The 10,612-nt window shown below is 35.6% G+C and overlaps 1 protein-coding gene across 6 annotated transcripts in view; it reads right to left on the bottom strand.

Moving 5' to 3' along the window:
- DOP1A (DOP1 leucine zipper like protein A) overlaps positions 1-10,612 on the bottom strand; it is a 117,903-nt gene that overhangs the window by 65,148 nt on the left and 42,143 nt on the right. For 5 of the 6 annotated variants that reach the window (XR_003911210.1, XM_029945490.1, XM_029945492.1 and 2 more), the window contains exons 4-6: positions 7,476-7,646; positions 4,478-4,667; positions 546-644 (exon numbers count right to left, since the gene is read on the bottom strand). Coding sequence is in view for 5 of the 6 variants with exons in the window: in XM_029945490.1 (XP_029801350.1) it covers positions 546-644; positions 4,478-4,667; positions 7,476-7,646 (460 nt within the window). In the remaining variant the exon portion in view is untranslated. Of the gene's footprint in view, positions 1-545; positions 645-4,477; positions 4,668-5,040; positions 5,127-7,475; positions 7,647-10,612 lie in introns of those variants that run through there. The other variant, XM_029945494.1, reaches the window with a different exon arrangement.

The following is a 10,612-nucleotide window of genomic DNA, read 5'->3' as shown; positions in this document are numbered from 1 at the left end:
TCAAAAAGAATTTAGACTGTTTCTTTAAAAAATGAGAACATTGATTAAATTAAGTTCCACCAGTGAAACACTTCACTCATGATTTGTTCACTGTTCTCATTTGTAATAAAAGTACTAGGGAATGTCAGTGACTCAGTATTTGGTTTTCAAACAGCCAACATTGCTGAAGTTCTGACATACATCACCACATCACCAAACCAAGAAAAGGTAACATCAGGGGAGAGATAACAGTGAGTGAGCCCAGGTCTCAGAGACCTGCCTCACTCAGAGCTAGCAATGATTATCATTTGTTTTTCGTAGGTTATAACTTTTTAAAAAGGTATGAAATAATCTATTTCAATTTCTATGTTCTTATCCAATAAACCTTTTTTCACCCAAATTTCAAGAAATTCCACTCCTTAAAAAATGAATTTGTTTATGTATTTTATTTAACATTTTTACAAAAGAATTCAACTTAAATTCTATTAAAAAAAATAAGTACACTTCAGGAATCTAGGATTTTCCAAAGAGTTCCTTTATGTTAGTATCATTATTAACGCTGTTACCTGACTCATGTGGAAGGGAAAACAGAAGAGTATGAGGTCCAGTGTGCTTCTCTGCACAAGTACACTCGAGTCCTGCACGGAAGTACTTACTGCTTCTACCTGAAATAAAAGAGCCTTTAACATCTCTTGTCTGTTACACTGGGAAATATTTACTGTGCAAATGGAATGCTTCATTTTCTCCAATAAATAAAATTAAGCTTCTTTCTTATCTATCACTAATTAAATGTGTTTACATGAATAGGTAAATATATTATGATGGTTTAAAAAAAATTAAAAGACAAACTAAAGAGTATACAGCAAAAAGTTCTCTCCCGTATCTTTATCCCAACCAATTTCCTTTCTTTATGCAACTAGTATTACTGGTGAATATTTCTGCAAATGTAAGTAAATAAAAACATACATGCGTATATCTCAAACTTTACCTTTTTCTTTTAACAATATAGTTTGGAGATCTTTCCTTAACACCACATAAAGAGCTTCGTTATTTTTTCATGGTCAAGAGATACTCTATTTCATAGATGAATTCTAATTTTTTAATAGGCTCCTAATTATAGACATTTATACTGTTGGTAAACATTTACTATTGTTAATAATGCTACAATATAAACAAATGTACAAAAACACCAGTAGGGTAAGTCCCTTAGAGTAGAATCTCTGGACCTTAGGGATATGCATTTGCAACATACACAGTGGAATACTTTCCACTAAGGTTACATATTTTTATATTCTTACCAGCTATGTGTGACAATTTCTGTTTTCCCATGTTTACTTATGTGTTTTTTTTAATTTTTGCCACTCTGATGTATGAGAATTGGTATCCTAGTATAAATTTTTATTTCTATTATAAGTAACGTTGAACATCTTTTCATATGTTTATTTCTATTTCTGTTAGGTTAATTATCTGTTCAAATCCATTTTTCCACTTAATTGTTAATATTTGCTTATGTAGCTCCTTGAATAACAAAGAGGTTAGCCCTTTGTGATGTGTTACAAATAGTTTTCCAATTATGACATCTGTTTCCTAAAGAAATAAAAAAGTGACTTGTTTAAAATTTCCATTAACTCATTAAAAGTAAATGTTAACAATACATTTAAAAATCTGCATAAAAATAGTATAGTCATTTTGGAAAATAATTTGGCAGTTTTTTCTAAACTTAAACATATTCTAGAAGAAAACACAGGAGGAAATGTTGTGATCTTGCATTAGACACAATTTCTTTTATCTAGTACTAAAAGCACAAATGACAAAAAACAAAACATATAAACTGAATTTGATCAAAGTAGAAATTATTTTTAATTTTTTTTTGTTTTATTTATTTTTGATACTGAGAGAGACAGAGCATGAGAGGAGGAGGGGCAGAGAGAGAAGGAGACACAGAACTGGAAGCAGGCTCCAGGCTCTGAGCTAGCTGTCAGCACAGAGCCCAATGTCGGGCTCGAACCCACGAACGTGAGATCTGACCTGAGCCAAAGCCGGAGGCTTAACCGACTAGGCCACCCAGGTGCCCCCAAAGTAGAAATTTTTATGTTTCCAAGGACAATATCAAGAAAGTGAGAAGACAGGTCCACAAAATGAGAAAACATATTTATAAATCACACATACAAAGGTTTAATATTCAGAATATATAAAGAACTCCTGCAATTCAACAACAAAAAGGGAAATAACACAACTTAAATAGTGGGCAAAGAATTTGAAGAGACATTTTTCCAAAGAAAATATAAAAATGGCCAATAATCACAAGAAAATGTGTTTAATGTCATTAGACATTAGGGAAATGCAAATCAAAACCACAATGAAATAATACTTCATACCTGCTAAAGTGTCCTATATAAAAAGACAAACAATAACAAGGGTTGAAAAGGATGTGAGAAATGGGAAACCTCATATATCGCTAGTGGAAACATAAATTGGTGCAATTACTTCGGAAAACAGTTTGCCAATTCCTCAAAAAGTTAAACACAGAGGTACCATATAATCCAGTAATTCCACTACTAAATGAAATGAAGACCTATGCTGACACAAACACATAGGCTTTCAGCGTGTTCTGAAGATAAATGTTCAGAACGTTATTTATAATAGCCAAAAAAGAAGTAACGCAAATGTCCACCAGCTGATGGACAATTAAATAAAATGTGGTATTCTCCATACAAAGCAATATTATTCAACCTATAAAAAGGAATGAAGTACTGATACACGCTTCAACATAAATATAAAAAAACATTATGGTATGTGAAAGAGGTCATTCATCAAAGGCTATATATTGTTTTAAGTGCATTTGTATGAAATATCTAGAATAGGCAAATCTATAGAAATAGGAAGATTAGTGGTTGCCAGAGGCAGGAACAAGGGAAAAATGTAGCAAGATTAATGACTATGGGGTTTCTTTTTAGGTGATAAAAATGTTTAAAAAATTAGATAAGTGGGGGCACTTGCGTGGCTCAGTAGGTTAAGTGGCTGACTTCAGCTCAGGTCATGATCTCACGGTCTTTGGGTTTGGGCCCCCACATCGGGCTCTGTGCTGACAGCTCAGAGCCTGAAGCCTTCTTCAGATTCTGTGTCTCCCTCTCTCTCTGCCCCTCCCCTGCTCATACTCTGTCTTTCTCTCAAAATAAATAAACATAAAAAAAATTAAAAAAGAATTAGATAAGTGATAATTGCATAACTTTATGAATACACTAAAAAAACACTGAATTGTACAATTCAAAAGGATAAATTTATGGTATGCGAATTATATCTCAATAAAGCTGTTATTAAAAAAAAAAGTTAACGTACCTTTACCATATGAATCAAGAATCCTATTCCTAAATATTTTCCCAAGAAATAAAAACATATGTCTATATAAACAACTGTATGCAACTGTTTATAGCAGCTTTATTCATTACTGCCCAAACCAGAAACAAATGTTAACTGGTGAATGAATAAACAAACTGTGGTACATTCATACAATACACTACTACACAGCAATGTAAAGGAACAAACTACTGACATATACAAATACATGGATGAATCTCAAATGTTATACAAAGTGGAAAAAACCAGACTTAATGGCTGACACTGTATGATTCCATCTATATAACATTCTGGAAAAAGCACATCTATAGGAACAGAAACCAGACCAGTGTTTGCAAGCGCCTGGGAACATAGGGGAAGAGAAGTAACCAGAAAGGGGCACAGAAAAACTTTTTGGAGTGATATAAATGTTCTTGATTATTGTACAGATTACTGGACTGTAGGCATTTGTCAAAATTCATACAACTGTATACACAAGATGTTATTTCAGTGTGTGCTTATTATAGTTTAATAAATGTAACTGAAAATCTTCAGAAAAATCTCAGCCATTTCATAATCATATGGGAGAAAAGTATGGGATCGTTAGTCACAATTTTTTAAAAAGCTTTTCAAAGTGCCTTTGAGAGTTTGTTTTTTACTCCTTGCTAGTTTTCAAAGTGCACTACAGAGATAAAAGGTCTGTTGTTCTTAATCTAGAAACTAAAAAGTTTAAGTAATCAACGTGATTATTTTGTACTATCTTTCACCATCTCCTTTGTACGATATCTTCTTGCACAAATCCCAAACAGAATCTAAAATCCATCTTATAATGAAAACTATGATTGAAGAGAAGGTCCTCTTGGGAATAATTAATGTAGCTATATTAATAGTGGTCTGATTATTTAGCAAGATGGTAATAAAGACTATTTATTTACTTGAATAACAGATGAAGATAACATATAATCTATGATTCCTTTTCCATGAAGATAAATTTTTGAAGCTTTTAAAAACAATAATTAGAGACTAATCTGGTCTTTAAGTTTCCGTGATGAAAAGTGCAAGCTCCATGAAAATAGAAACTTTGTTGATGGCACGATCTGTGTGTAACTGTGTGTCTGGCTTTAGAGAAGTATGTTAAATGTGCAACCACATATATACCTACCATTAGCTCAATATCACTGCCAATTATATAAAGCTGATCTTCCATGGAAAGCTTCCTGTTCAAATGGGCAAGAACATAGGTGATTCCTGGTAAACGCACAGCAGGACTGGTGAGAAGACTCCCCCAGAGGGCACTGTAGAATGCAGACTGGTCCACTGCAGCAGCAACCTTCTCCAGCAAGGTGTTGGTTCTGAGGTACAAAACAAAGCGGCTTAAGAAGTGAAGCTTTACGGGGCACCTGGGTGGCTCAGCTGGTTAAGCACGGAACTCTTGACGTTGGCTCAGGTCATGATCTCATGGTTTATGAGATCAAGCCCCAAGTTGGGCTCTGTGCTGACAGTGCACAGTTGCTTGGGATTCTCTCTCTCCCTCGCTCTCTGCCCCTCCCCTTCTTGTGTTCTTTTCCTCTCTCCCAGAAATAAACATTAAAAGAAAGAGAGAAGCATTTAGTTTCACATTGTTAAAAATAAATTATTATTTTCCAGAATGTATGAAAGCATTCACAGTATAGTTTACAAGCTGTGTCCTGGAGACATGTGTGATAGACTAGGAGAAGCACATACTGTAGAGGGCTGAAGTTAAGTCCTGGCTCCTCCATTTACTAGTTGTAATTTGAAGAAATCACTTAATCTTTCTTCAGTTTCCTGATCTGTAAAATGAAGATAATGACAACAAAAACAACACTAGAAGTCCTATCTACCTCAGTGGGTTGTTAAACATCATATATATTTAATTAATTAATTTTTATTTTTATTTTTAATTTTTATTTAATTTTATTTTATTTTATCTTATTTGAGAGAGAGAGAGAGAGAGAGAGAGAGAGAGAGAGAGAGAGAGAATCTTAAGCAGTCTCCATGCTTAGCACAGAGCCAGATGTGGGGCTCAATCACATGACCCTGGGTGGAATCATGACCTAAGCTGAAAATAAGAATCAGATGCTCAGACCCAACCACCCAGGCACCCCAGAACACCATATACACTTTAGTTAACAGTAATCCTGTAGCAGAAAATATTTTCTCTTGAATTTCTGTGAAATTCTTAAAGGACACTTTCCAAATGTTTCCTTTTCTCTGAAATCATACTATGTAATTCACAATAACTTTGAGAGGTTCTAGCAAGGAAGTGAGGCTACTCATATATCCTTGACCAAAGAACAGTCTTCCTCTATGGGGGAAGGTCATCCACACACCTTTGGGAGGGACACACATGGAATGGTGAGGGAAAAGGGAAACACTTGCTTAGGGAACCAGGTCAGCTAAATCAACCCTGGCGATCAAATCAATGGGGGAGAGATGTCACAGACAGATTGCTCTCACATCTTGTAATTCCCCAAACTTTAATGAATTAGACTTATGACAAAATTGAAGATGTATTATTGCTTTAGTAAAGACTGCATTTAAAAACTAATTACTTTTGATTAGTTTCAAACATTGAATAATACATAAACATTTATTACACTGTAGTAGAGTCAGAATCAAAAGAATCTGATGATGTGTTCTACTGTTTACTTGATCTATGACTTAACACTGTACTCCCTTCTGGCCTTAATATATCTGTGGATTAAAAAAACACATTTATCAATTCCTTTATTAGAGTTTGTGTGGAAAAGCTAATAAAACATAATGCTATGGTCTGAATGTCTCCTCAAAAGTCTATTAAAACCCTATCCTCCCCAAATGATGGCATCCTGAGAGGGGGAGCCTTTGGAAGGTGCTTAAGTCATAAGGGTGCTTATGAAAGAAATCCCGTAGAACTCCATAGCCCCTTCCACTATGTGAGGACACCAGCTACGAACCCGGGAGAGGGCCCTCACCAGAACATGACCATGCTCCTCAGATAATGACTTCTAGCCTTTAGAACTATGACAAATAAATTTGTTGTTTATAAGCTACCCAATCTGTGGTATTTTGTTACAGCACCTCAAACTAAGACACATAACAAGATAAATCATAGAGTTACCATAGTCCAAAAATCATTATTTACTATGTTAAATGTTTAATGGTAACTAGCAGACTTAAGTGTTTCCCTTAGAATACAACAGTTTAAAATAAAACTGACTTATACACTAAATAAATGAAATAATATGTATGCTTCTAAAATTGTAAGCAAGTAAGCAAAAAAATTAACAAAAGAGAATGATAAGTTTTGAGGACCAAAATTATGTTTTCTCAAAGTAGCTCAGGAGGGTAATCCAGTATTTTCAGAATTAGAGTCTTATTATATTACAGAAACATATGAACCACAATAAAATAGAGTAACTGGTTAATGCGTCAGAATAAATTAAATTTAAATCATTAAGTGTCACATAAAATTAATTTTGGTATTTTCTATTTTTGCCACCTCAACTGAAAACTTCCTTTTTAGTAAGAATATCAGTAACAAGCTATAAAGATAGTTAATGCCATCATGAGCTGTCTACAACTATAAACTTTCTAAGAAATAACAGGCTCCAGAATACATTAATTCATTTTCTTTGAAAAGTTAAAATATCAACAGCATTATGTCAACAGTCAGAGAAACAGCATTATACTTGGTATAAGTGGTGTAAGGCTCTTTTCCACCACTAATAATTTAAAAACTTTGGCACTTGGTCCAATTTCCCATTCTTTTATTAATTTAAATTCTTATATAATGTATTATTTTAAACTATAGGTCACAATTTTTTTAGTGACTTACATGTGCTAGGCACTGGATTAAATGAGTATAATAACACGTATTATGCTTGTTTTATAGAAGAGGAAACGGAATAAAGTTTAGAAATGTTAAAAAAAAAAAAAAGCTTTCCTTTTTAGGTAGTAGTTGAATCCAGTCCATCTATCTCCCAAGTCTGTGCTCTTAGCTACATTTTCAGTGTAATACATAAACTAGATATAATATCTTTTGCTACAGAAATCTTCAGGTGATATATTGAAGTATCTACAATTATTGATCCACGGATGCTTGGTGACAAACCCATGACTTTGGTCACTTAGCGGCACCCATAGTAGCACCACTGTACCTCTCATAGTACTCCGATCCTTCTTCTAAGCCAGGCAGAATACCAGTTAGCAATCCTTGTAGACCAGGTTTCAGTGTTTTACCCAAAGGCAGGTAATATATCTCATACAGACTCAGCAATGTTGGTTTCACAGACATGGCAGCATTTGCAAGAAGAGGAAATAATCCAGAACTGTTTAAAAACATAGAAAGAAACAGGGGTAAGGAGAAGCACATTACCTGCAAAATATTAATTCATATATACATATGATGAGGGAGCATGGGGCAAGCTGAGGGCAAAACACAGACTAACAGCACCCCCCTCCGCAAGTGGAATATTCCTCGGACACTCCTGGCTACCCAAGAACAAAGGGGTTTAAGTGCTTGCCATGATGATGTGGGAAACTAAGGCAAATGAAAAATTAAATTCTTTTACTGCCTACAGCCCACAGACAAGTCCTTGAAATGGGCAGAGTGACCTCTGTTGCTTGGAGTATGATTGCCAGTATGTATCGTGGGGCAGTTGAGATAAAGGAAGTTTATCTCAGGAGCTCAGCTGCCTCAATGATGACACTTTGCTAGGGGCAAAGGAGAATCTCAGCTTAACATTATCCCAACCTCCAGGATCCTGTAAGTCTACTTTAACATATAAAAGTTCCTTTGGGGCACCTGGGTGGCTTAGTTGCTTAAATGTCCCACTTTGGCTCAGATCATGATCTCACAGTTCTTGAGTTTGGGCCTCGCGTTGGGCTCTGCACTGACAGCTCAGAGCCTGGAGCCTGCTTCGGATTTTCTGTCTGTCTCTCTCTCTTTCTGTTCCTCCCCAACTCACTCTCTGTCTCTGTCTCAAAGAGAAACATTAAAAAAAAAAAACCAACTTAAAAAAAAATTCATTTGGAAACTTCCTTCATCTCAACTGTCCCAAGATATATGCTAGTAATTATACGCCAAGCTTATGGCCCCGATATACATCTGAAGACTCTCATGACTGAGATTTTCTTAAATGATAATAAATGGCATTTCTCAAGAAACACCTAGCCTCTAAAGGTCCTGAAAACCTTGCTTCCAAGATACCTTAGAGACTTACTCTATCCCTGACCCCCTCCCAACCTGAGGGGATATAATCAGTTACCCTTCACAACCCGAGAACAGCTCCTCCTGCCTATGGGTCCCGTTCTCATGCTTTAATAAAATCACCTTTTTGCACCAAAGCCATAGTCAAGAATTCTTTCTTGGCCATCATCTCCAGACTACCCCACCATCACCCCAAAACTGCATCACGTACATATGTATATAAATCTTGATTTATATTTTGATGAAATAATAAGTTATACCAATTGGCTTAAAATTACATCCTGCATATTGATGACTTCTACTTCCACTAAACCAACCTAGTCTCTCACCTAAATTTCAGACTCACAAAGCCAGTGGTTACCTAGCTATTTCACAGTTTTCAAATTTCACAACTTCAAACTATGGCATCACCATGTCTTGTTGACCAAAAAGCTATAAATTTAGGAGTGATCCTTTACCCTTAAAAAAAAAATCTTCTGTAACCTGTAATCAATCACCAACTTTTCTCTCCAAGTCACTCTTCTAGATATTTTTAAAATATTGTCTACATCTCTACCAGGCTTTTCCTTTGAAGACACCACCAGTACATACAGCTCAATCATCATGACTTACCAGGTACTGCTTCAGGATTGCCCTGAAGCAGCTGTCTTAGGTAAAAGCTTTCATTAGTTTCCTGTTGCCTTTAGGATACAGTCTGGTTTTGCTACTCCATATCTCTGTACAGCTCATCCATTTTATTCCTGCACCCTCTGCTCCAGATACACTGAAGAATTCCTTTCAGGTTTGTTTTAGATCCTTCCATGCTCTTTTTAGCATCCAGGTCCTTCCATAAGCTGTTCTGACAGGTTCAGTTACTGCTCCCTTGCTTCTATCCTTTTTGTAGTCTGGGTGACTTCTAGACTTTTCAGGAATTAGCCTAAGCCATTTCCTGGAGGAGAATGTCTCTCAATTAGATTCAGTCAGGCTCCCTATTTTATGTTCCTGTAGTACCCAATACTTATTTATTCTAGTAAGTAATTCTGTACTTATTAAGTAATTCTAATAGGTAATTCAGTAAATATCAGAAAGCAAGGGAATATGACTATCTTTTTGTTTCTGTATCATAAGTCCTGGGCACCAAGTACTCTTGCACTTAGTGACTGCTTAACAAATGAATTAAGAATCTCTTATCTCTTGTTTGTACAGTAAATAGAGGTCATCAAGAGAGAACACCCCACATTTCTGCCTCCAATTTTAGGCAGTCTGATTTAAATTTATAGTTGAAGCCTCCTCAAAGCTACCTTCCCTCCATGAGCTGTAGGGCCCAATGCTGACTTTTGCCAGGATCCTGCCTTACCTACTTTCCTTTTTTCCTTTTCACACCTATAACTTCTCTCTTTCTCTTTTTAAAAATATTTTATTTTTAAAGTAATCTCTACACCCAACACGGCACTGGATCAAGAGTTGCATTACTATGAGCTAACCAGATGCTCCCTTTCCGATAACTTCTATCTACCTTCTTCCACTTACATCTTTGCCTTTCAACACAATTGTGGTCATCTTTGAGTCTAAAAAGAGAATAAATTACAATGACAACAAAATCCCAAAACCTTTATGTCCACTGCCTTCTGGCTTGAACCTACCTTGCCGTTTCAATTTTTGGGAAAAAAAAGTATACATTTTCCCCAATTTATCACCTTTCATCTGATCTTCAATCAGGATACTTCTACCCCCTTTAATAAAACTATTTTCATTATCATCAGCAGTGTCTACTAACTGCCGATCCTATTATCTATTTTCAGCCCATTTTACTGTTTGCTTTGCCTGTTTGATACTGTCGCTCACAATTTTCTGTTTAAACTCTCTTCCATTTTGGCTTCCACGTTGGCTGTTTCCTGCTACATTTTCTATCTCTGACTCTCATTCCTCTTCACTGACTACTTCCTCTTAACCTGCCTTTTAAATAATGTGACTCTTAAGTATTCACAGAATGGTCTTCCTTTTCCTTCCTTCTTACTCACAATGTACTGGGTGAGCTCAATATTCTCATGGCTTCAACTGCCACCTAAATGATGACTGCTCTAAAACCTCTCTCCAGCTTGAAGT

This window comes from Suricata suricatta, chromosome 7, assembly GCF_006229205.1.
Source record: "Suricata suricatta isolate VVHF042 chromosome 7, meerkat_22Aug2017_6uvM2_HiC, whole genome shotgun sequence".
Lineage (NCBI taxonomy): Eukaryota > Metazoa > Chordata > Mammalia > Carnivora > Herpestidae > Suricata > Suricata suricatta.
Note: the sequence above shows the minus strand (reverse complement) of the source record. Positions and strands in the feature narration are given on the sequence as shown.